The sequence below is a fragment of the Bombina bombina genome, chromosome 1, assembly GCF_027579735.1.
Source record: "Bombina bombina isolate aBomBom1 chromosome 1, aBomBom1.pri, whole genome shotgun sequence".
In the NCBI taxonomy this organism is placed as follows: domain Eukaryota; kingdom Metazoa; phylum Chordata; class Amphibia; order Anura; family Bombinatoridae; genus Bombina; species Bombina bombina.
The window spans coordinates 891,665,059-891,692,020 of record NC_069499.1 but is presented as its reverse complement, the minus strand read 5'-3'; the positions used below and the strand labels follow the sequence as shown (position 1 = coordinate 891,692,020).

The following is a 26,962-nucleotide window of genomic DNA, read 5'->3' as shown; positions in this document are numbered from 1 at the left end:
TATATTATTTTAAGAGGAATTTTAAAGTGTTATAAGATTGGTGAAGCATCAAACAAAGCAAGCGAGGGAACGAGGGAATGAGGTAGGCTCATTTTGTAATTTCGAAACCCTCAAAGGCGCCACCTCTTATCACATGCTTTTTTATTTGCTTTTCACAACAGGGGAGTGCTAGTTCATGTGCACCATATAGATAACATTGTGACCACGCCTGTGGCTTGTGGCAGACAATACACTAATTGCACTAAAATGCAAGTCAATAGATAATAAATACAATGTCGTGATCAGGGGGCTGTCAGAAGATGCTTAGATACAAGGTAATCAGAGGTAAAACGTATATTAATATAACCATGTTGGTTGTGCAAAACTGGGGAATGGGTAATAAAGGGATTCTCTATCTTACAATAAAAGTTCTGGTGTAGACTGTCCCTTTAAAGTCATTAACTATCTTCTAAGCATACTTTTTATTATAACAGCATTTCCTCAATGTGGTCTCGACAAATAATGTTGGTTCCCCCCCCCCCCCCCTGGAAGCCATCTTCATATTTGTTCACTTAAAGTGAATGTCTTTTTTTAAAGGAAACTAGTGCTACAAATTTTAATGCATGATTTTAAGACAAACGTGTTTGTGTTAAAGAATGAATGCTTTATCACTTGTGCCTGCCAAGAAATGTTCAAAGTATTCTAGGAACAAGTACAGTTTACATAGCTTCCCTCAACTAGAAAATGTTTGCTTTAAAAAAAAAAAAAGGTAATTTATCAAATTCATGTTGTTGGGGTTTTGTATGGGGGGCGCATTCATGGAATCTTAAACTTGGGGCCCTCAGGTTTCTAGTTATGCCTTTATTTCTCTTGTTAAGTGTATCCAGTCCACGGATCATCCATTACTTGTGGGGTATTCTCCTTCCCAACAGGAAGTTGCTAGAGGATCACCCACAGCAGAGCTGCTATATAGCTCCTCCCCTCACTGCCATATCCAGTCATTCTCTTGCAACTCTCAACTAAGATGGAGGTCGTAAGAGGACTGTGGTGTTTTATACTTAGTTTATTTCTTCAATCAAAAGTTTGTTATTTTTAAATGGTACCGGAGTGTACTGTTTATCTCAGGCAGTATTTAGAAGAAGAATCTGCCTGCGTTTTCTATGATCTTAGCAGAAGTAACTAAGATCCTTTGCTGTTCTCACATATTCTGAGGAGTGAGGTAACTTCAGAGGGGGAATAGCGTGCAGGTTTTCCTGTAATAAGGTATGTGCAGTTAAAATATTTTTCTAGGGATGGAATTTGCTAGAAAATGCTGCTGATACCGAAGTAATGTAAGTAAAGCCTTAAATGCAGTGATAGCGACTGGTATCAGGCTTATTAATAGAGATACATACTCTTATAAAAGTGTATTTTAAAACGTTTGCTGGCATGTTTAATCGTTTTTTACATATGTTTGGTGATAAAACTTATTGGGGCCTAGTTTTTTCCACATGGCTGGCTTGAATTTTGCCTAGAAACAGTTCCCTGAGGCTTCCCACTGTTGTAATATGAGTGGGAGGGGCCTATTTTAGCGTTTTTTTGCACAGCAAAAATTGCAGACACAGACATCCAGCTTCTTCCTGCATGATCCAGGACTTCTCTGAAGGGCTCAAAAGGCTTCAAAAGTGGTATTGAGGGAGGTAAAAAGCCACAGTAGAGCTGTGGCAGTTGTTGTGACTGTTTAAAAAACGTTTTTGTCATTTGTTATTCTGTTTTTGGTATTAAGGGGTTAATCATCCATTTGCAAGTGGGTGCAATGCTCTGCTAACTTATTACATACACTGTAAAAATTTCGTTAGTGTAACTGCATTTTTTCACTGTTATTTCAAAATTTGGGAAAATTTGTGTTTCTTAAAGGCGCAGTAACGTTTTTTATATTGCTTGTAAACTTGTTTTAAAGTGTTTTCCAAGCTTGCTAGTCTCATTGCTAGTCTGTTTAAACATGTCTGACACAGAGGAACCTACTTGTTCATTATGTTTGAAAGCCATGGTGGAGCCCCATAGGAGAATGTGTACTAAATGTATTGATTTCACCTTAAACAGTAAAGATCAGTCTTTATCTATAAAAGAATTATCACCAGAGGGTTCTGTCGAGGGGGAAGTTATGCCGACTAACTCTCCCCATGTGTCAGACCCTTCGCCTCCCGCTCAGGGGACGCACGCTAATATGGCGCCAATTACATCAGGGACGCCCATAGCGATTACCTTGCAGGACATGGCTACAATCATGAATAATACCCTGTGAGAGGTATTATCTAGATTGCCTGATTAAGAGGCAAGCGCGATAGCTCTGGGGTTAGGAGAGATACAGAGCGCGCAAATGCTGTTAGAGCCATGTCTGATACTGCGTCACAGTTTGCAGAACATGAGGACGGAGAGCTTCAGTCTGTGGGTGACATCTCTGACTCGGGGAAACCTGATTCAGAGATTTCTAATTTTAAATTTAAGCTTGAGAACCTCCGTGTATTGCTTGGGGAGGTATTAGCTGCTCTGAATGACTGTAACACAGTTGCAATTCCAGAGAAATTGTGTAGGCTGGATAGATACTATGCGGTGCCGGTGTGTACTGACGTTTTTCCTATACCTAAAAGGCTTACAGAAATTATTAGCAAGGAGTGGGATAGACCCCACCTCCTATATTTAGAAAAATGTTTCCAATAGACGCCACTACACGGGACTTATGGCAGACGGTCCCTAAGGTGGAGGGAGCAGTTTCTACTTTAGCAAAACGTACCACTATCCCGGTTGAGGACAGTTGTGCTTTTTCAGATCCAATGGATAAAAAATTAGAGGGTTACCTTAAGAAAATGTTTATTCAACAAGGTTTTATTTTACAGCCCCTTGCATGCATTGCGCCTGTCACTGCTGCGGCAGCATTCTGGTTTGAGGCCCTGGAAGAGGCCATCCAGACAGCTCCATTGAATGAAATTATTGACAAGCTTAGAACGCTTAAGCTAGCTAACTCATTTGTTTCTGATGCCATTGTTCATTTGACTAAACTAACGGCTAAGAATTCTGGATTCGCCATCCAGGCGCGTAGGGCGCTATGGCTTAAATCCTGATCAGCTGACGTGACTTCAAAGTCTAAATTACTCAACATTCCTTTCAAGGGCAGACCTTATTCGGGCCTGGCTTGAAGGAAATTATTGCGGACATTACTGGAGGCAAGGGTCATACCCTTACTCAGGACAGGGCCAAATCAAAGGCCAAACAGTCTAATTTTCGTGCCTTTCGAAATTTCAAGGCAGGAGCAGCATCAACTTCCTCCGCTTCAAAACAAGAGGGAACTGTTGCTCATTCCAGACAGGCCTGGAAACCTAACCAGTCCTGGAACAAGGGCAAGCAGGTCAGAAAGCCTGCTGCTGCCCCCAAGACAGCATGAAGGAACAGTCCCCTATCCGGAAACGGATCTAGTGGGGGGCAGACTCTCTCTTCGCCCAGGCATGGGCAAGAGATGTTCAGGATCCCTGGGCGTTGGAGATCATATCTCAGGGATATCTTCTGGACTTCAAAGCTTCTCCTCCACAAGGGAGATTTCATCTTTCAAGGTTATCAGCAAACCAGATAAAGAAAGAGGCATTCCTAAGCTGTGTGCAAGACCTCCTAGTAATGGGAGTGATCCATCCAGTTCCGCGGACGGGACAGGGATTTTATTCAAATCTGTTTGTGGTTCCCAAGAAGGAGGGAACCTTCAGACCAATCTTGGGTCTAAAGATCTTAAACAAATTCCTCAGAGTTCCATCATTCAAAATGGAAACTTTTCGGACCATCCTACCCATGATCCAAGAGGGTCAGTACATGACCACAGTGGACTTAATGGATGCCTACCTTCACATACCGATTCACAAAGATCATCATCGGTTCCTAAGGTTTGCCTTTCTAGACAGGCATTACCAATTTGTAGCTCTTCCCTTCGGGTTGGCCACTGCCCCGAGAATTTTTACAAAGGTTCTGGGCTCACTTCTGGCGGTTCTAAGACAGCGAGGCATAGCGGTGGCTCAGTATCTAGACGACATCCTGATACAGGCGTCAAGCTTTCAAATTGCCAAGTCTCATACAGAGATAGTTCTGGCATTTCTGAGGTCGCATGGGTGGAAAGTGAACGTGGAAATGAGTTCTCTATCACCACTCACAAGAGTCTCCTTCCTAGGGACTCTTATAGATTCTGTAGAGATGAAAATTTACCTGACGGAGTCCAGGTTATCAAAACTTCTAAATGCTTTCCTTGTCCTTCATTCCATTCCACGCCCGTCAGTGGCTCAGTGCATGGAAGTAATCGGCTTAATGGTAGCGGCAATGGACATAGTGCCATTTGCGCGCCTGCATCTCAGGCCGCTGCAATTATGCATGCTAAGTCAGTGGAATGGGGATTACTCAGATTTGTCCCCTCTACTAAATCTGGATCAAGAGACCAGAGATTCTCTTCTCTGGTGGCTTTCTCGGGTCCACCTGTCCAAGGGTATGACCTTTCGCAGGCCAGATTGGACGATTGTAACAACAGATGCCAGCCTTCTAGGTTGGGGCGCAGTCTGGAACTCCCTGAAGGCTCAGGGATCGTGGACTCAGGAGGAGAAACTCCTCCCAATGAATATTCTGGAGTTAAGAGCAATATTCAATGCTCTTCTAGCTTGGCCTCAGTTAGCAACACTGAGGTTCATCAGATTTCAGTCGGACAACATCACGACTGTGGCTTACATCAACCATCAAGGGGGAACCAGGAGTTCCCTAGCGATGTTAGAAGTCTCAAAGATAATTCGCTGGGCAGAGTCTCACTCTTGCCACCTGTCAGCGATCCACATCCCAGGCTTAGAGAACTGGGAGGTGGATTTTCTAAGTCGTCAGACTTTTCATCCGGGGGAGTGGGAACCCCATCCGGAGGTGTTTGCTCAACTGGTCCATCGTTGGGGAAAACCAGAACTGGATCTCATGGCGTCTCGCCAGAACGCCAAGCTTCCTTGTTACGGATCCAGGTCCAGGGACCCGGGAGCAACGCTGATAGATGCTCTAGCAGCTCCTTGGTTCTTCAACCTGGCCTATGTGTTTCCACCGTTTCCTCTGCTCCCTCGACTGATTGCCAAAATCAAACAGGAGAGAGCATCAGTTATTCTGATAGCGCCTGCGTGGCCACGCAGGACCTGGTATGCAGACCTAGTGGACATGTAATCTCTACCACCATGGACTCTGCCTCTGAGGCAGGACCTTCTAATACAAGGTCCTTTCAATCGTCCAAATCTAATTTCTCTGAGACTGACTGCATGGAGATTGAACGCTTGATTCTATCAAGGCATGGCTTCTCTGAGTCAGTCATTGATACCTTAATACAGGCTCGGAAGCCTGTCACCAGGAAAATGTACCATAAGATATGGCGTAAATATCTTTATTGGTGTGAATCCAAGAGTTACTCATGGAGTAAGGTTAGGATTCCTAGGATATTGTCCTTTCTCCAAGAGGGTTTGGACAAAGGCTTATCAGCTAGTTCTTTAAAAGGACAGATCTCTGCTCTGTCTATTTTTTGCACAAGCGTCTGGCAGAAGTTCCAGACGTCCAGGCATTTTGTCAGGCTTTGGTTAGGATTAAGCCTGTGTTTAAAACTGTTGCTCCCCCGTGGAGCTTAAACGTGGTTCTTAAAGTTCTTCAGGGAGTTCCGTTTGAACCCCTTCATTCCACTGATATTAAACTTTTATCTTGGAAAGTTCTGTTTTTGATGTTCATTTTCTCGGCTCGAAGAGTCTCTGAGTTATCTGCCTTACATTGTGATTCTCCTTATCTGATTTTTCATTCAGACAAGGTAGTTCTGCGTACCAAACCTGGGTTTTTACCTAAGGTGGTTTTTAACAGGAATATCAATCAAAAGATTGTTGTTCCATCATTGTGTCCTAATCCTTCTTCAAAGAAGGAACGTCTTTTGCATAATCTGGACGTAGTCCGTGCCTTGAAGTTTTACTTACAGGCTACTAAAGATTTTCGTCAAACATCTGCCCTGTTTGTCGTTTACTCTGGACAGAGGAGAGGTCAAAAAGCTTTGACAACCTCTCTCTCTTTTTGGCTTCAGAGCATAATACGCTTAGCCTATGAGACTGATGGACAGCAGCCCCCTGAAAGGATTACAGCTCATTCTACTAGAGCTGTGGCTTCCACCTGGGCCTTTAAAAATGAGGCCTCTGTTGAACAGATTTGCAAGGCTGCGACTTGGTCTTCGCTTCACACCTTTTCAAAATTTTACAAATTTTGACACTTTTGCTTCTTCGGAGGCTGTTTTTGGGAGAAAGGTTCTACAGGCAGTGGTTCCTTCCGTTTAAGTTCCTGCCTTGTCCCTCCCATCATCCGTGTACTTTAGCTTTGGTATTGGTATCCCACAAGTAATGGATGATCTGTGGACTGGATACACTTAACAAGAGAAAACATAATTTATTCTTACCTGATAAATTTATTTCTCTTGTAGTGTATCCAGTCCACGGCCCGCCCTGTCCTTTTAAGGCAGGTCTAAATTTTAATTAAACTACAGTCACCACTGCACCCTATGGTTTCTCCTTTCTCGTCTTGTTTCGGTCGAATGACTGGAAATGGCAGTGAGGGGAGGAGCTATATAGCAGCTCTGCTGTGGGTGATCCTCTTGCAAATTCCTGTTGGGATGGAAAATATCCCACAAGTAATGGATGATCCGTGGACTGGATACACTACAAGAGAAATAAATTTATCAGGTAAGCATAAATTATGTTTTCTGGTGACTCTCTATATTATGCAAGTGGCCAACAAACAATAGTAATTATCAAAAAATAGCATCTGGACCTAATTATGAATTGTGGTTGGAGTAGAGAAGAAACATTTTTTTTTTTTTTTAAAAGCCATACAGCTGGATATGAGAGAAGGTTATCTGGCATATTATGGATTTTGTGTTTCATGCCTTTGTTAAAGGGACATTCAAGTCAAAATACTTTTCAGTGTACTTCTGCAATGAAATATTCCTCTTTATCTTGGCATCTTTGTTAAAGGGACATATTACTCAACATTATTCTATTATGTATCTGAAAGCATAATCAGTTATGACAGGACAGGAAGTGCATAGATGCAGAATGAAGTCCCTGGACTCTACTGCTCACAGAAAAAAAAAAGTTATTATTCATGACTGGAGAATCTGCATTTCATCTCCATATTTTGAAACATTCTCTCTTAGATGGAACAGAAAAAAAAACATTTGACTAGCATGTCCCTTTAAGACTCATTTCCTTTAATAGCTCTTACTGAATAATGAAAGCGTAATACTTCCACATTCCTTACAGTGATGGTAAATTATATGTATTAGAAATGTACTAACTAAAGGTACATACCACACACATGACATCCGCTAAACTGTAATAATTATTGTAATCATCTTTTGCCTTAAAACTAAATTTTTTGTTATGATCAAGTGTCCGGTTATACGCCGCTCATTTCAGTTCTTTATATAAAGACTTGGAGAGTGGTCCCACTTGCTCTTTTTGCTGACAGTAAAGCACGCTCCTTATAGGATACACATGGGTATGTATAGCACTATGTGTCTCTGTGTATCCTACATAAATATTATACATGTACACACGTTCTGTGAAAAAGAAATGGGCACCCAATCACATGCGTAGCTTTGCTACGTCATGCGGCCCATTGAAGTATGTGTCAAATGTAGTGGGGGAAAACTACACTTCTTGAAAAAAAAAAAGAGTATAGAAATGGGCCGACGGGTGATTGACATTAAAGGGATATGAAATGTTTGATTCAGATAGAGCATGCAATTTTAAGCAACTTTCTAATTTACTACTATTATCAATTTGTCTTTGTTCTCTTTATTTGAAAATGCAGCAATGTAAGCTTAGGAGCAGACAATTTCTGGGTAGCACTTGCTGATTGGTTGCTACATTTAGCCACCAATCAGCAAGCACTACCCGGTTACTGAACCAAAAATGGTCCAACTGCTAAGCTTACATTCCTGGTTTTCAATAAAGATACCAAGAGAACGATTTTTTTTTTATCTGAATCATGAAAGAAAAACACTGGTTTTCATATCCCTGTTAAAGAAGATATGTTACCGATTTTAAAGTAAAAAGAACAAAGGATTTAATAACAAAACTTATATTCACATATGTTTTATAAGAACAAACTGTTCAGATTTCATGTGCACCAGTGTTAATTTTGACGACAAATTTCAATTTAGTCTTAGTTTTAGTCTTTTGACTAAAATGCCATTTTAGTTTTAGTCGTATTTTAGTCATCTGAATTGTTTTAGTTTTAGTCTAGTTTTAGTCGACTGAATCTCCAGTAGATTTTAGTCGACTAAATCTCTAGTATCTACTGGAGATTTAGTCGACTAAAATCTACTGGAGATACAGAAGTGCAACTTTAAAATATAAAAAAAACAAAACTGTAAACTGTATTGGCTGTATTGCACATATTACCCAATATAAAAACTTTAACAGTTCTCTGTTAATAATTAAAACAAGTATCAAGTAACTCAACATAACAAAAAGTTTCTGCAGCTAGCACAGGCACAGCATAACTTAAATCCATACTCATGGGTTATGCTTATTTCTATAGGAAGAATCAATTGATTGTTCACAGATTCGAAACATTTTCGGCAACGAAATTATCACTGCTCTAGAACTTTGAAACAAATTATATAGTCCTGGAGTAAAGGTTTATTAACCTGATTTGATTTATGGTATTAAGGTTTGAACATGCAATACAGATTTAACAGATTTAACTGTTGTGGTATATAACATGTCTTTATTTATCTTAAAATTTAATAAAATTAAGTTTAGTAAATTTTACAAAAGAGCAGTAATTGGATAGGGATTGATTAACACCTTGCATAAAATGTTTTTGTCAGCAAATTTTGATTTAGTTTTAGTCATAGTCTTTTGACTAAAATGTCATTTTGATTTAGTTTTAGTCATAGTCTTTTGACTAAAATGTCATTTTGATTTAGTTTTAGTCATAGTCTTTTGACTAAAATGTCATTTTAGTTTTAGTCGTATTTTAGTCATCAGAATTTCTTTAGTTTTATAGTCATTTTAGTCTAGTTTTAGTCGACGAAATTAACACTGATGTGCACAGTTTACGATCACTTTAAGTAAAATACAGCAGACTTAGAACATTTTCTTGCCTTTTCTTGTGCATGTTAGGCCCCACTTTATGAATTGGATAATACAATAATTCAAATAGTTCAAAAGTTACAGTGTGTGCATTACGAAAAATAAGAGCAACAAAAATTAACAAAATATTTAGAAATGTGGTCACTTTGTTTTATTATGCAAATGTCTACACAACTATATTCTGCCATAATTTTTTTCCTTTTTTTTTTTTGCTGCCAGTGAGTGGAAAATCTTGTAAGTGAAAAAAGTATTTTTGGTGTTTATATCTGGTCCTGTTTTAGATATTTAGGTCTGTTTGTTATAAAGTATATGGGGTGAATCACGTATCATTCTGTTTCCCTGGGAATCTTCAGCCCTGAACTCTTCAAGCTATGCTGGGATTGTTATCTGAAAATGTCAAATTGCATGTCTACGATACTAGAAACTTTTTATTAATTGAATTGACTCACATTAAACCACAACATTGTTATAAAATTATAGTTATAAACATGGTAAGAAAATATAAACATAAATCGCAGTAAACTTATTGAACAAAATTACTTTTTTTTTTTTTAAGATGGTGAGAGTCCATGAAACATTACATGTGGGATTACACTGCAGCCCACTAGGAGAAGGCAAATACCACCCAACACACCACAGCTTAAAGGGACACTGAACTCAATTTTTTTCTTTCATGGTTCAGATAGAGCATGACATTTTAAGCAACTTTCTAATTTACTCCTATTATCAAATTGTCTTTGTTCTCTTGCTATCTTTATTTTAAAAGCAGGAATGTAAATCTTAGCAGCCAGCACATTTTAGGTTCAGCACCATGGATAGCACTTGCTTATTGGAGGCTGACATTTACCTACCAATAAGCAAGCATAACCCAGGTTCTCAACCAAAAATGGGCCTATGCATCACATTCCTGCTTTTTAAATAAAGATAGCAAGATAATGAAGAAAAATTGATAATAGGAGTAAATTAGAAAGTTGCTTAAAATTGTATGCTCTATCTAAATCATGAAATAATTTTTTGGGGGTTTAGTGTCCCTTTAACCCCTTAGTGACCAGAACACTTTTCCATTTTCTGACCGTTTGGGACCAAGGCTATTTCTGCTGTGTTTGTGTTTAGCTGTAGTTTTCCTCTTACTCATTTACTGTACCCACACATATTATATACCGTTTTTCTCACCATTAAATGGACTTTCTTTTGCAAGTTGTAGGGCAATAAATACAATTAGCACTTTGCTATTTATAAACCACTTTTTTTCAAAATTAGCGCTAGTTACATTAGAACACTGATATCTTTCAGGAGTCCCTAAATATACCTTGACATGTATATATATTTTTTTTTTAGAAGACATCCCCAAAGTATTGATCTAGGCCCATTTTGGTGTATTTCATGCCACCATTTCACCGTCAAATGCGATCAAATAAAAAAAAAAAATTGTTCACTTTTTCACAATTGTTTCACAAACTGTAGGTTTCTCACTGAAATTATTTACAAAAAACTTGTGCAATTATGGTAGAAATAGTTGTAAATGCTTTTCTGGGATCCCCTTTGTTCAGAAATAGCAGACATATATGGCTTTGGCGTTGCTTTTTGATAATTAGAAGGCCGCTAAATGCCACTGCACACCACATGTGTATTATGCCCAGCAGTTAAGGGGTTAATTAGGGAGCTTCTAGGGTTAATTTTAGCTTTAGTGTAGTAGACAACCCCAAGTATTGATCTAGGCCCATCTTGGTATATTTCATGCCACCTTTTCACCGCCAAATGCGATCAAATTAAAAAAAAGTTAAATTTTTCAAAATTTTAGGTTTCTCACTGAAATTATTTAAAACAGCTTGTGCAATTGTGGCACACATGGTTGTAAATGCTTCCCTGGGACCCCTTTGTTCAGAAATAGCAGACATATATGGCTTTGGCGTTGTTTTTTGGTAATTAGAAGACCACTAAATGCTGCTGTGCACCACACGTGTATTATGCCCAGCAGTGAAGGGGTTAATTATGGAGCTTGTAGGGTTAATTTTAGCTTTAGTGTAGTGTAGTAGACAACCCAAAGTGTTGATCTAGGCCCATTTTGGTATATTTTGTGCCACCATTTCACTGCCAAATGCGTTCACTTTTTCACAAACTTTAGGTTTCTCACTGAAATTATTTAAACAGCTTGTGCAAATATGGCACAAATGGTTGTAAATGCTTCTCTGGGATCCCCTTTGTTTAAAATAGCAGACATATATGGCTTTGGCGTTGCTTTTTGGTAATTAGAAGGCCGCTAAATGCTGCTGCGCATCACTTATATTATGTCTAGCAGTGAAGGGGTTAATTAGGTAGCTTGTAGGGAGCTTGCAGGGTTAATTTTAGCGTAGTGTAGAGATCAGCCTCTCACCTAACACATCACACCCCTTGATCCCTCCCAAACAGCTCTCTTCCCTCCCCCACCCCACAATTGTGCCCGCCATCTTAATTTTTTTTTTTTTTTTAATTATTCTGATGTGTAGGATCCCCCCTTAGCCCCCAACTTCCCTGATCCTCCCCCAAACAGCTCTCTGACCCTCCCCCTCTACCTTATTGGCAGCTGCCAGTACCCAGTTTACAATAAAATTGAGTTTTTTTATATATTTTTTTTTGTGTGTAGTGTAGCTTCCCCCCCCAAAGATCAACCCCCCACCCCCTCCCAGATCCCTTAGATCTTTTAGATTCCCAATTCCCACCCCCTTTCTCCCACTTAATATAACAACATTTTCCATAGTGTAGTGGTTCCCGCCCGCCGCCTCCCGTGCACACGCGCGCACCCCCCGGCAACCCTGCCCACGATCCCGCCCCCCTCTTCATGCTAGATCCCATCGATGGCCGCCCACCTGCCTCCCACATCGTCTCCCGCCCACCAACGATCATGGCCATCGATGTCCGATGCAGAGAGGGCCACAGAGTGGCTCTCTCTGCATCGGATGGCTAAGTATTGTTATTGCAGGATGCCTCGATATCGAGGCATCACTACAACAATAGGAAAACAGCTGGAAGCGATCAGGATCACTTCCACCGCTTTTAAAGACCGACGACATACGGGGTTCCCCATATGTCGTCAGTCATTTAGGGGTTAATGGGATACTAAACCCAAATTTTTTTCTTTCACAATTTAGCTAGAGCATGCAATTTTAAGCAACTTTCTAATTTACTCCTATTATCATTTTCTGCATTATCTTGCTATCTTTATTTGAAAAAGAAGACATCTAAGCTAAGAAGCCAGCCAATATTTGGTTCTAAACGCTGAACAGCACTTGTTTAATGGTGCGTTCATTTAGCCACCAATCGGCAAGCACAACCCAGGTTGTAAACCAAAAATGGGCCGGCTTCTAAACTTACATTTTTGCTTTTCAAATAAAGATAGCAGCAGAATGAAGAACAATTTATAATAGGAGTAAATTAGAAAGTTGCTTAAAATTGCATGCTCTAGCTGAATCATGAAATTATAAAATTGGGTTCAGTGTCCCTTTAAATCCCTTCCATTCTCTCTAAATCTCTGTCAAATTGCCTCTAATATGGAATGAGATGAATTCTGAAGTGCTGATTTACTCATTGTTGATAGGGGTTTTCTAACTGATCTCACCCATATGAAGAACATAGGAGAAGACAGAAGTTTCTGCCAGGCAGTGAGAATCTTCTATCAGTGTTTCCTTGGCTACCGGAAAATAGTCCATAATGTTCTCCATTATTGCTTAATGCACTAGGGGTTAACTGTTTGCCAGGCATTTAGTGCACCTTCCAGCTTCTTCTTCACCGCTTTCTTTGCAGTGCAGTAGCCATCTTGCAGGTATCGAAAGCCATTCCTGTACCCTAGGAGGTGGTGAGACTGCTCCTTTACATATAAGAGCTTACCAAATGTAATTTGTTTTTATCTATTTCTGTTTATTAGGTGTTTCACAGTTTCCAGTATATTGCAACTTTTTTTATCTTTTCCTGTTAACATTACACCTGTTCTGTGGGGGGCGAATATATACTGATTGACGTTTACCCTTTAGGGGTTTACTAGTTATGTATTGTTCCTTATATATGTGCTTCTTACTGTGCTTTACTAGGCTTTAACTACCTCTTGTGGAGATAATCCGCTTCTATCCTTACTTTACTTACTGCTTACCTCCTTACCTACAAAAAGGATCAGATAGGCCCTGCTTAGGTCTCTGTATCACCAGCTGACAGATTGGAGGGTAGATCTACTGATCATGTAAGTCCCTCTCATTATGTCTGTCAGTTTTGCATATTCTGTGCTGAGGCTAGTTCTCATTCTAGAAAGGGTTTTGCTGAGCTGCCTATTAGTGCTACATGAGCAGGTGTAGTAGAATCTAAAGAGTATATTTACTCTGCCGTGTCCAAGTTGATGGCTGCCGTTTAAACCCAGGCACACGCATGTAGCAGAAAGTGACCCTTCACAGGCCCTTTGCTCAACAGTCTTTTCCCTGATGAGTTGCCTGTCTAGAGCTCCTGCTCTAAAGAGGGTGGTGCATTGGAGTCAGCCAATTCCTGTTTAGAGGATGGGCATTCTCCCATTCTGAGAATCAGAACCTTCCACCTGAGGCTATAAGGGTGAAGATGTGTCCTTCAGGTTCAGGCTCGTGAATATCCATACCTTTTTGCGGTAAGTGTTGACAGCTTTGGAGTTAGAGGATTCTCAACTCTGGACAAGCTGGCCACTAAAAAGATTTATAAACTCTTTCACTCAGCTCTTACACAGTTCCCTTTGCCTGATTCAGTCGCAAACTAGTAACTTAGTAATAGTACAAGCTAGGGGTGACCTTTGTTCTGCCTGCCATGTTCAAGGCCATGGTCCCACTACTTCCTTCCAAGTTAAAGTTTGGAAAACAGTCCATAAGGTAAACGTGGCCATTTCTAACCTTGCAATGGGGACCACTTTTCTGTTATATGACAGTATCTCTTTTAAGAACCCAATAGACAATACATTTGAAGGTTTCCATAGGATGTCTTTTCAACTGGCAGGTTTCACCCAGCTGACATCCAGTTAGTGGAGGTAAAGGAGCGTTCTTACCTCAGGACAAAAAACAATACAAGGGTAAAAGTAGACCTTTGGACTGATTTTGTGTATTGTATGTGTTTTTTTTTTTTTTTTAAATCCAAATCCCAACAGACAAGCTTTTCCTCAGCTCAGAGCTTCAGGTTATCCAAGACTTATTGGAAAACTAAGGCCTTTTGCAAGACTTGGCAGGCCAAGAAGTCTATTGCAGACCCTAGGGAGATGTTTTCTGTCTTAAGTTCCTCAGAGATTCATTGAAGGCCAAGGCCTTTCTGGCTTGTGTAGCAGATTTAGGAACAAAGGCAGTAATTATCCCAGTTCCTGAATTAGAGCAGACCCTCCTATTCCAAACTCTTTATTGTTCCAAGGAAAGCGGGTACATTTCAGCCTATTCTTGTTCCCAAACACTGAACATATATCTGAAAAGTGCAAATTTCAAGATGAAGACTATTCTTTATTAAGTGCAGGAGAGTTTATATATGTCTACAATTAACTTTTCTTCCTTATTCGTTCATTTCCATACCATTGTATGTGTTGGACATTCAGCTTTTGTACTGGAAGGTACTCCTTTTTAGCAATTTCCTCAACAAAATAGGTTGTAAGCTTTCTGCTCTTTCTTGCATTTCATATTCAGAATATATCAGGATATGGCCGTGCTATGAACAAGTTATTTTCTTTATAATTTGGTATCTGCAGATACTATTACCCAGGAAATGTTGGTTCCTTTGTTGTGCCCTTCTCCTAAGAACACTAAAGAGCGACTTCTTCACAAGCTTAATGTGGTGAGAACGTTAAAGGGATACTTTATTCAAGTAGAGAATACAATTTTAAACAACATTCCAATTTACTTCTATTATCTAATTTGCTTCATTCTTTAGATATCCTTTGTTGATGAAATAGCAATGCACATGGGTGAGCCATTCACATGAGGCATCTATGTGCAGCAACCAATCAGCAGCTATCGAGCCTATCTAGATATGCTTTTCAGCAAAGTATATCAAGAGAATGAAGCAAATTAGATAATAGAAGTAAATTAGAAAGTTGTTTAAAAGTGCATTCTCTTTCTAAACCATGAAAGAAAAAAATGTGGGTTTCATGTCCCTTTAAAGTTCTATGTGGAAGCCATATAATCCTTCAAACACTCTTCTTCCTTGCTTGTCCTTTTCTCAGGACCACATAAGGGCCACAAAGCTTCCTCAGTTAGTTCAGCCACCTGGCTTATGGCCTTAACTCATAAGGCTCATTTGGTTGTAAGTAATACTCCCCATGAATGCTTTGAAGCTCATTCCACTTAAGCAGTTTCCACTTCTTGAGCCTTCTGCAATGAGGCCTCCATAGATGAGATATGTTAGGTGGCTACTTAGTATGCTCTGCATATGTTCACTAAATTCTACCATTTGGACGTGTATGCCTCTTCAGAGGCTGCTTTTGGCAGAAAGGTACTGCAGGCCATTGTTTCTTATTCGTAGCAACCCTACCTTAGCCGCGTTGTCATCCACCTATTTCATGGTTGTTTTGTGGACTTCACTGCTTTGGCAAAAGATATCACATATATCTTATGGACTCTCCCCATCTACGAAATATAACAAAATGTATGTATGCATGCCTGCTAAATTAAATTCTTTCATCATGGCTGATGGTCAGAGTCCAGAAGAATTACATTACACTTCGGTCCACTGGAGGAGGCAACACTACCATAGCTTGAATCCCTCCTACTCTCCCAAAATCCCTCAGTCACACATATGGCGAGGAAACTAGAAAAGCAAGAAAGGGCAAAGAGGGGCAAATTAAGTTAAAAAAACATGTCATGCTGCCAGCTGTACAGAAAAACAAGGGTGGGTCATACTATTCAGTGCCTGCAAGATGCGATTTATCACTGGCAGCTTTTTTTTTATCACATGAGCAGTACAAAACTTATTATAGGTAAGTTGTTCCCATTCATTCCATGCAAGCCTGAACATTGTTTTAAAGGAACAAAATACTGAATACATTTTATGCACCTCCCTTTATACATGGGTGCTGCTGCTGCTGCCATTATGGAACCTAGGTTAGGCTGCAGGTATCTAAAGGAGAGTTGCTGCACATGTGCAAACAGGTCAGTACTGAAATTTAGTGAAAGCTAGATTTCAACATGGCAGCACCCATGACTAGATAGAGGTGGGGAATAACCTCAATTATATATGCTTACAAAATGTATTTGTTTAAAGGGACATGAAACCCATTTTTTTTCTTTCATGATTCAGCTAATGCATACAATTTTTAACCGCTTTCTAATTTACCTCTATTATCAAATTTGCTTCATTGTCTTGGTATCCTTTATACTACTGGGAACTAGCTGAACAGATCCAGTGAGGCAATCACAAGCGGAATATATGTGCAACCGCCAATCAGCAGCTAGCTCCAAGTAGTGCACTTGCTCCTGAGCCTACCTTGGTATGCTTTTCAACAAAGGATACAAATAGAATGACATAAATTAGAAAATAGAAGACAATTAGAAAGTTATTTAAAACTGCATGCTCTATCAGAATCATTTAAGTTGAATTTTTACTTAAAGGGCCACTAAATCCAAAATCTTTCTTTCATGATTCAGATAGATAATACAAATTTAAACAACATTACAATTTACTTCTATTATTTATTTTGCTTAATTTTTTAGATATCCTTAGTTGAAGAAAAAGCAATGCACATGGGTGAACCAATCAGCAGCTACTGAGCATATCTAGATATGCTTTTCAGCAAAGAATATCAAGATAATAAAACAAATTAGATAATAGAAGTAAATTAGAAAGATGTTTAAAATTGATTTCTCTTTCTAAACCATGAAAGAAAAAATGTGGCTTTCATGTCCCTTTAACTGTCCCTTTAAACGCAAGTTATCACAGACTTGTATAAGTGCAAAGTGTATGCTGAAAAATGTTGTACATACAGTGGCGTCACTAGGGGGGGGCGGGGGGGGCGGGCCGCACCCGGGTGACACCCACCAGGGGGTGACACCAAAAAAAAAAAAAAAATTTTTTTTTTTTTTTTTTTTTTTTTTAAATTTTATTGAAATTCAAAGAAATACAATGTTGAGATGAACAGATTTTTTTTTTATTAGAGGGGCTGGCATTTATGAACATTGGTGGGACTGGGGAAGATGTAGACACACAATTTTTTTGCCCCTTGAGCCAGTGCTGCAATTTCAACAAATAGTTTTCCCGGCTGCTTTTGCTTGTTTGTACTTTGCTTCTCCCCTGCCCAATTTCGCTATGAATGTTGTGGGCATGCCGTGGGGCTTGCAAAGTTGCGCTGCTAGCCTAAACCTGCCTGCCTATCTGTGCTCACTGCTCAGTGACATGTGGAGCAGTGGAGTCACTCACTGCTGTGCTGTCTCTCTAAACGGGAACTGGCAAATCATGAGGAGATGCCTGGCACCTGACCGCATGACTGTTTGACACTGTCTTTAAAGTGAAGGAGCCACGTATGATGCCCACCAGACCACTACGGTTACGGTACACTAAGTGCACACTGAACAGGTAGGAGGGTGGGCGGGGGTCTGGGGGTGGGCAGAGTGCAGAGGTGATTGGCCATAAGAAGCGGTAGGCACGCGGCCCGGGGCTGTGCACTGACAGACTTGGAACAGAGTCAGAGAGCAGAATTTTCATTGTTTGCACCTAAAACTTTTCTTTAGTGATTTATTTTAGAGTGCTCTGTTTATCTTTCATTTGATGCTCTGCTGAGCCAGGGAGCAGCTCTAGGCATGAGCTTTATAATTAATGCAGTGCAGTTTACATATTTTGTATGTGTGTGTCTGAGTTTTTGTGTGTGTATCTGAGTGTGTTTCCGAGTGTTTGTGTGTGCATCTGAGTATGTTTTAAGTATGTCTGAGTGTTTGTATGTGTGTTTGCCTGTGTTTTTGTGTGTGTCTGCTTTCTGGGGGGGGGGGGGTGACACCATAACTTACCGCACCGGGTGACACCAACCCTAGTGACGCCACTGTGTACATATTTATAGCAAATGTTTTTTACTATCTCTAAAAATGTTATATATTATGTAGAACGTATGGGCTTGAGATTGGATTATATACAGGTAAAAACTAACTAAGCTAAAGAATCTTCAGTGAAGAATCTGACATAATTGCAATCTTTCTACAGGAACCAGTCGAATGTCCGGAGAATGCACACAGCTGTCAAACTAAATGAGGTGATTGTCACAAAGTCACATGATGCCAAACTGGTTCTTCTCAACATGCCCGGACCCCCTAAAAACACAGATGGTGATGAAAATTGTATCCTTTTCAGAATGATAAAACAGTATTGAATATGTTTGCGTATGTTGTAATTTATAATAATGTTATACATTATACGTTATATTGGTCTGTCTCGCTCTCCTCTGATTCCATCTTTTTGCCGGTCTCATTTATTTATGTTTAATCTATCTTTCTCTTCATTCCGTTCTTTCTCTCTCTTGTTTTCTCTTTTTTTTTTTTTCTCCTCCTTACTCTCATATATACTTAGAGGGTGCTTTTCTCTTTAAGAACATATTTAATTTGTTCTGGGCCTATGTGTGCCAGTATAGCACAACACACAATGTTGGTATCTACTTACTTGTCCGTATAATCCATAAACATGCAAATTTAGTGACCCCCCCCCCCCTCACAGCTGCCTTTCTAGTAGTAACCAGTACCCAAGGACCTGATTCTATAAAGCTACCCTGTCTGGCAAGATTCTATAATAGTACTGTGAGGCCCCTCAAAGAATGCTCTAAAGGCAATTTTTACATTAACTATGTATCTCATTAACCCCTTAGTGACCAGACCACTTTTCCATTTTCTGACTGTTTGGGACCAGGGCTATTTTTTTAATTTCTGCGGTGTTTGTGTTTAGCTGTAATTTTCCTCTTACTCATTTACTGTACCCACACATATTATACACCATTTTTCTCCCTATTAAATGGACTTTCTAAAGATACCAATATTTTCATTATATCTTCTAATTTACTATAAATAAAATGATGAAAAAATGGAAAAAACCACACTTTTTCTAACTTTGACCCCCAAAATCTGTTACACATCTACAACCACCAAAAAACACCCATGCTAAATAGTTTCTAAATTTTGTCCTGAGTTTAGAAATACCCAATGTTTACATGTTCTTTGCTTTTTTGCAAGTTATAGGGCAATAAATACAAGTAACACTTAGATATTTCCAAACCATTTTTTTCCTCAAAATTAGTGATAGTTACTTTGTAACACTATCTGTCAGGAATCTCTTTATATCCCTTGACATGTATATATATTTTTTTAGTAGACAACCCAAATTATTGATCTAGGTCCATTTTAGAATATTTCATACCACCCTTTCACTGCCAAATGTGATCAAATAAAAAGAATTTCACTTTTTCACAAACTTTAGGTTTCTCATTGAAATTATTTACAAACAGTCAGTGCAATCATGGCACAAATGGTTGTAAATGCTTCTCTGGGATCCCCTTTGTTCAGAAATAGCAGACATGAATGGCTTTGGCATTGCTTTTTGGTAATTAGAAGGCTGCTAAATGCAGCTGCGCACCACACTTGTATTATGCCCAGCAGTTAAGGCATACCTCCCAACATTTCAAAATTCAAAAGAGGGACACCGCCCCCGCCCCCCCCCCCCCCCCACCGCAGCTGCACTGGGCTTAAAAAAAAAATCATAGGACCAAATATAAAAAAAATTCTAAATAAAGTAATATGTTTTAATACTCTTAGGCAGCAAATCAAACACAAGGTCAAACCACTGGTATTGCTATGTGAGCTCTGTATTTAATTAGCCTTCGCAGAGACGGTGCTAAATATTTTTATCTTAATTGGACATTTAATAATAGATTCTTTAAAACTGCTCTCTGCATTCCCCATTAATATTATAGATTCTGGCCTTTAAAGTCAGCAAAAATGCACAGTAACACACTACATAGCATACACTTACACATGCAGATACACACACACTACATAGCATACATTTACACATGCAGATATATACGCATACACTACATAGCATACACTTATACAGGCAGATACACACAAACTACACAGCATACACTTATACATGCAGATACACACACACACACACTACATATCATACACTTATACATGTAGATACACACACATTACATAGCATACACTTATACATGCAGATACACACACACACACACTTATACATACAGATACACACACACACTACATCATATATGGGTATCTGTAATTCATTGTATGGGGTCCTGGGGTTGGCAAGCACATTAGCTAGCAGTCTGAGGCTGCCACTGTTCGTTACCCTGGTGTTAGCACTGCTCATCATATAAAACTTAAGGCATGCTAGTATTATCACCAGGGGTTAGACGTCATCCCTACCAGAGGTTAGATGTCACCATTACCTGAGGTCAGAGAGTATACAGCCTTCTTACTCCTGCTTAACACACACACCATTTTCACAGGGAATCTAACCCTGGGAGAGAAAAGCCAGCCAATAAATTTTTTTTATATGCATAGGGGAAAACGGGACAGATGGCTAGCAACCCAGGACAGCGGGACAGACCCCTAAAATTGGGACTGTCCTGCGAAAACCGGGACAGTTGGGGGGGTATGGTTAAGGGGTTAATTAGGTAGCTTGCAGGGTTAATTTTAGCTTCAGTGTAGAGATCATCCTTCCACCTGACACACCCCACCCATTATCCCTACCTGACCACCCTCAAACAGTTCTCTTCCCTCCACCAAATTACAATTGTCACCGCCATCTTAAGTACTGGCAGAAAGTCTGCCAGTACTAAAATAAAAGGCATTTTTTTTTATATTCACTCTGCAGTGATGGATTCCCCCTTAGCCCCCAAAGTCCCTGATCCCCCCCCCATACATCTTTCTAACCCTCCCCCCTCTACCTATTTGCTGCCATCTTGGGTACTGGCCCCAAATAATGTGTTTTTATTTATATTTTTATTTAAAAAAAAAACTATTTTCTGTAGTGTAGCTGCCCCCCACCTCAATACCCTACTCCCCCTCCCAGATCCCTTGCAAAATTATTGATCCCCCCTCTGTGTTCTTCCTTCCTACACATTTAATTCCTTCCTACACAATGTAAATGCGGTGCACACGCAAGCCCCCCCCCTCTCCGTCCACCCAGCCGCACTCCTGCACCAATGCGCAACCCGGATGTGAGATGCATTCCAGGTCCAGGAACATTGATGGGCCGCCCACCTGCCTCCCTGCTACAGCTCCCACCCACCAACTAACAATCAGTGCTATCGATGCCGATGCAGAGAGGGCCACAATGTGGCCCTCTCTGCATCGGTGGGGAAAAAAGGAGATTGCAGTGATGCCTCAATATCAAGGCATCACTACAATACCCTGGAAGCGATCACGATCACTTCCAGAGCTTCAAACGCCAGAGGACGTGCCAGGCACGTCCTTGGTCGTTAAGGGTAGTTTTTTGGAGGACGTACCTTGCACGTCCTCGCTGGTTAAGGGGAGTTCTCTTTTTTTATTTTCTACATGTGAAGGAGAGGCAACTCCATTACATTATAGGGCTCAATAAAATATGCTGATCTTTTCTCACTATGCCAGGGAGCTTTTAGGAATATGGCCTTAGCTGAAGCCTTACCTCCAGATTGATGAACATGATCAAGGTTACCTATGTTACAGAAGTTTTAAATAATCATACCAGCTTTTCTGTTTCTGTTTTCAGAGAAGTGTGGTGAAAAAAGGCACTTGGCTACAATGGACCAGATTAATCAAATGATTCGGCTGCAGGCTCGCATGAGCAAACTTGCAGCCGCTGCTTCTTAACCCACTACACCATCTGTTGTGGCGGATCTCAATCCCCCCAAACTTTTCCAACAAGGGAGATTGACAGCCCTTGCTCGCGCGTGAGCAGGGGCAGCACTGCACCCTAGCCATAGTGTGCAATGATAAATGGGGGACACAATGCCAAGCGGACAGGGACTAAAATTGTACGCATCTGGCCCATAAAGTCCCTAACGGGGCTTTCAGATAATCCTTCACTTCACTGTACCATTGATTTGTGATCTGCAGATTGGTGGGGGAGGGGGGGGGGGTGAATGTATATTTTATTTCTAAACTTTTATTTTTTAGCCCCTTATTTTAAATATGTATCCAACAAAAGTAATGTCCACAGCACTAGATATGATAAAATGTATTTATTTGACAAAAGACTAGCAACGTTTCGTGATCAATATCACTTAATCATGCTATATTTCAAATAGTTACACACAACTGTTTCAAACCTTACATTTATCTCTAGTGGGCATATTAGTATTTGTCTTCCAGTGTTTTTTCCCTAAAAGAGAGAATATTTGCTTAAAGGACTTCCTTAGTGAAACTCTCATTAGTTTGAACATTTATCACTATCGACCCTGCAAATCTGTTTACCCCCGCAAAGGGGTATAACTTATAGGTAAAGTACCGCTGCTGGTCCCAAGAGGAAACTGCCACTGATTCAATCAGCAGTGTATGACCCAGCTGTGCAACTAGCTCTAATGATTGGATCATCAGCAGTTTCTGCTCAAGACCAGCAGTTCTCTGTGGCTCCTAAGTGGTACTTTACTTGTTTACCCCTTTGCTGAGGTTAAACACATAGATTTATAGTGTCGATAGTGATAAAATGACATGCTCTAATGAATGAGAGCATTTAATTTTTCACTGTAATGGCCCTTTAAATATAAAATGTCTTGTCTTTTAAGTTATATTTCCTGCTTTGTACTGATGTCACTAAACAAGCATATTTTTGGTTTAAACTGACTCTGTAGTAAGTATACAAAATGAAAGTAACACACTAGGTGTATAAAAGAAACACCTGCATTTGGTGAAAGAAACAGGAGATCTATGGCTTCTTGAAAGCTTTTGGGTACACTGGTTGCTTAGGCACCAGAGCAATATGTGTTGCAGGACTGGGAGACGCCATTTCTCTTGTTAGGTGTATCCAGTCCACGGATCATCCATTACTTGTTGGATATTCTCCTTCCCAACAGGAAGTTCTTCCTGTTGGGAAGGAGAATATCCCACAAGTAATGGATGATCCGTGGACTGGATACACCACAAGAGAAATAAATTTATCAGGTAAGCATAAATTATGTTTTCTCTTGTTAGGTGTATCCAGTCCACGGATCATCCATTACTTGTGGGATATTCTCCTTCCCAACAGGAAGAACTTCCTGTTGGGAAGGAGAATATCCCACAAGTAATGGATGATCCGTGGACTGGATACACCACAAGAGAAATAAATTTATCAGGTAAGCATAAATTATGTTTTTGAGTAGAAAGCCTCAAGGTATGAATATTGTACACAGGTATGGGGTCTACTCACCTATAGTGAAGTGTTTGGTCCCTAAATATTGCTAAGAGTGGGTTGCGACATACAAAAATGGGGGGGGGGGTAGTACAAGATCCTTTGTGCTATTTTTAGGTCAGGCAAGAAAATTGAGATAAAAACCAAAGCTGTTCCTAGGATAATCACCACTTTCGTGAAACATTTAAAAATGCAAGGAGAAGGCTACGTTAATTAATGTTATTTTTTTTAACACATTCTCAGTGTTGTTGGTATCACCTGGCATCCCTCAGAATGCACTAGAGGAAATGGTGTCATCTTTGGTGGCTCATGTGCACAAGAATCCTGCAATAACATTTAAAAAGAATATATGCAATATATTTAAATTGTATGTGAACTGTTATGCCTGTTTGTCCTGATATACACCCTTAACCCATATTGCAGACATGGAGTTCCTAGAGGTTTTGACTGAAGGCCTAGAGAGAGTCCTGCTAGTCCGTGGGGGTGGACGTGAAGTAATCACAATCTACTCATGATCCCACTTATGACTGACACCTTTGTGCCTTTGATTTAATGTGTCTAGAATCAACATGCAGTAAAAAGATTCTAGCCTGTCAATTCCAAACCCATTATTTTGCTCTCCTGAATCCACCCTTTCCTGCCATATTTTGTTTACTGCCTCTGCAATGTGCAGGCTGGCTCTGCGGGGGGCAGGGAATTTGTATATTAAGGCTGAATATACCACCAAACCTCTCAGCTAATGACCATTTTCATCTTGTGGAAGACACAGATCTATTTGTACAGATGAAATACTTGTTTCTTATCTCATTCCTACCATTACTGCAGAAAATGGCTGAAAACCTTGTTTTTATACAAACATTTCCGACTCGTAGAATAGATTTTTTTTTTTTTTTAACCAATTGTATAGATAGATTTTTATTGAGTTTAAAGTAGTAATTGTAGAGCAACCTCACTGCAAGTCCTATTTATTTCTAGATTATTTATTGTTTGGTCCATACCAACTGGTTCTACGACAGGAAATAAAGGATTTTTTTTTCTTGGCCTCAGCACCCAGTACGCTTATCTATTTTGTACACAAATGACCAATTTCCTAGAATGCAAGGGAGAGAATGTCTAGAGCCTACATGGTGTAGAGCTGGAAAGTGCCTTCTCTTGCTTTGTACTACTAAAACAATTTGTATTTTCTTAACCTAGACTTTGTAAGTCACATCTCTAATATTTTCACTTATATGTGCAGTATATGTACAACGCCTGCAGTATCAATGGAAAGTATGTGCCTGGAGTAGCTCAAGTCCTGAGATAGAAAACAATGTAGTCATTTTGTTATATCCAAGGAATACAGATTTAAATTTCAAAATACCCTAAAAATGTAACTTAAATTTTACAGTACGCTGCCAAAAGCCTTTCTAACAGGAGGATCTTTAAATGTTGGTTAACCCTGGATTCAGCAGTGGTGTCATCTGGAAGACAGAATAGCTAAAGTTGCTTTTTTATATTTTATTAAGGTCCAATAATGTTTTTTTTTTTGTTGTTTTTTTTTTGGTTTAGAACCTTTAGGCAGTTACCCTGTCACTTCATTTTCATTTTACTATTGCTTATTTCTTTAAAAATGCACCATATATAAAATAGCAAAATTATATTACAACTGACTGTGCTCCTAAAAGTTGTTGCACTTATTACATGGGTATAGTGCTGTATAAGGGCCAAAATATAACTTTAGTCATAGATTACTACAAATTGTGTTTTTAGAACAAAAAGGAAGGACATTATTTTTTTAGTGAAAATTATTTAAATAAACAAAACTAAGGTTGTAAATAATAGTGAGTACTTGTGCAGTTTATCCAATATAATTAATTAAATTGCTGAAAGTAGTTCATTGTTGGCAGTGCCTTGCCTCACCTATGTGCTACAATCATTCAGTAGTTCTGCAACACACCAAATAATCTTTTAGTAGAAAACAGTTTAGTAGATATGGGCCATGGTAGTTAATGTATTTTACAAATGAGATGGAGCAGTTAGAATTTTTTTTTTTTTACAGCATAACATGGCAGAAAAGGATATTTATTTAGTTTACAGTAAGTACAACAGGATAGTTAATGTGTTCTCTCTCTCCTCTAATGACAACCAAAAGGCAGCCTGGAGTCCTATTTTTGCAGGTTTCTTTGGCATTGAAGGGGTTTAAAATTATGTTGTCAGTTTGTTTTTTGTGCTGAACAGTGTTCTCATTTATTGTGCGGAATTTTTTTTAATTAATCCGGTATTTCACATTTAGCTAACAGTTTGTTTTTTTTATATGTATATAAATCCATTTAAATGTTTCTTTTAATGTTACTGGATTTAGTTGTCAATTAATTTTATTTTTTTTCTCAATAAAACTTTACAATGGAATTATCAGACTTTGCTTCTAGTTGTATGTTTAGCTGACATTACACTGTTGAAGGACCATAACAGTTATTATTATTATCGGTTATTTGTAGAGCGCCAACAGATTCCGCAGTTGAAAAATGGCATATACAAATTCATTGGAGGTTTCAATTTTAAGACTATTAACCCTACACTACATGTGCACATTAAATATCCAGCCATTACAAATTCCTGGTTAATGCTACAGTGAGCTTGCAGTTTCACTTTGCGCTAACGCAATTAACCAAAGGTCAGACCTCTGGCTAAAAATAAAAAGTTGCCCCCCAAATAAAGAGGACATTACATTTAAAATAAAATATAAATATGAGCATCCTGCAAATTGGCTTGGTTGATGAGCCATACAATGACCACGATTGCTGCAATAATGTGGGAAGGACTGGTTCACGTTGTGCAAGTCCTAGCTGTGTCAATCTCTGCATGGACTCCTTCCTCTTCAGAAGCACATGGAAGTAATTACATGTTTAACAAAAGAAAATACAAAAAAACCCCATAATTTATGCTTACCTAATAAATTAATTTCTTTCATGGTGGTAAGAGACCACGATCCATTACTCCTGGGAATTAACTTCTCTAGCAGGAGGCAAAGATTCTCACACCCAAAGAGCTCTATATAACACCTCCCACCTCTATGGTAGTTAGTCTGATGCATAGCCAAGCAAAAAAGGTAGGAAAAGAAATAAAGAGTAAAACATATAGGACCCAGGGAAAAAAAATGCGCCATAACATAATTTTTTTTTTTTTATCAAAAACAGAGTGGGGTCTCGTGGACTCCTCCATGAAAGAAATGAATATATCACGTAAGCATAGTTTTCTTTCAATTAGATACAGCAGAAGCTTGCAGGAGAGCTAGAGGAAGAAGCCAGGTAGGACATCCGAACCAGGTCTGCAAACTAAACTCTGCCAGGCTGGAGCAATTAGAATCACTGATGAATTCTCCTGCCTGATCTTGGAAACTACTCTGGGAAGAAGTACCAGAGGAGGAAACACACAGGCACACTAAAAGGATTATGGAGCTAACAGAGCATCCACAAACAAAGGATCCCTTGACCTTGCAAAGTACCTGGGAAATT

The 26,962-nt window shown here is 39.4% G+C and overlaps 1 protein-coding gene across 2 annotated transcripts in view; it reads left to right on the top strand.

Moving 5' to 3' along the window:
* LOC128646112 (solute carrier family 12 member 4) overlaps window positions 1-25,862 on the top strand; it is a 270,698-nt gene extending 244,836 nt beyond the window's left edge. For both annotated transcript variants that reach the window (XM_053699564.1, XM_053699565.1), the window contains exons 23-24: window positions 18,288-18,421; window positions 23,892-25,862. In XM_053699564.1, coding sequence (XP_053555539.1) covers window positions 18,288-18,421; window positions 23,892-23,983 — 226 coding nt within the window. In that variant the 3' untranslated portion in view covers window positions 23,984-25,862. The remainder of the gene's footprint in view (window positions 1-18,287; window positions 18,422-23,891) is intronic.
* The last annotated feature ends 1,100 nt before the right edge of the window (window positions 25,863-26,962 follow it).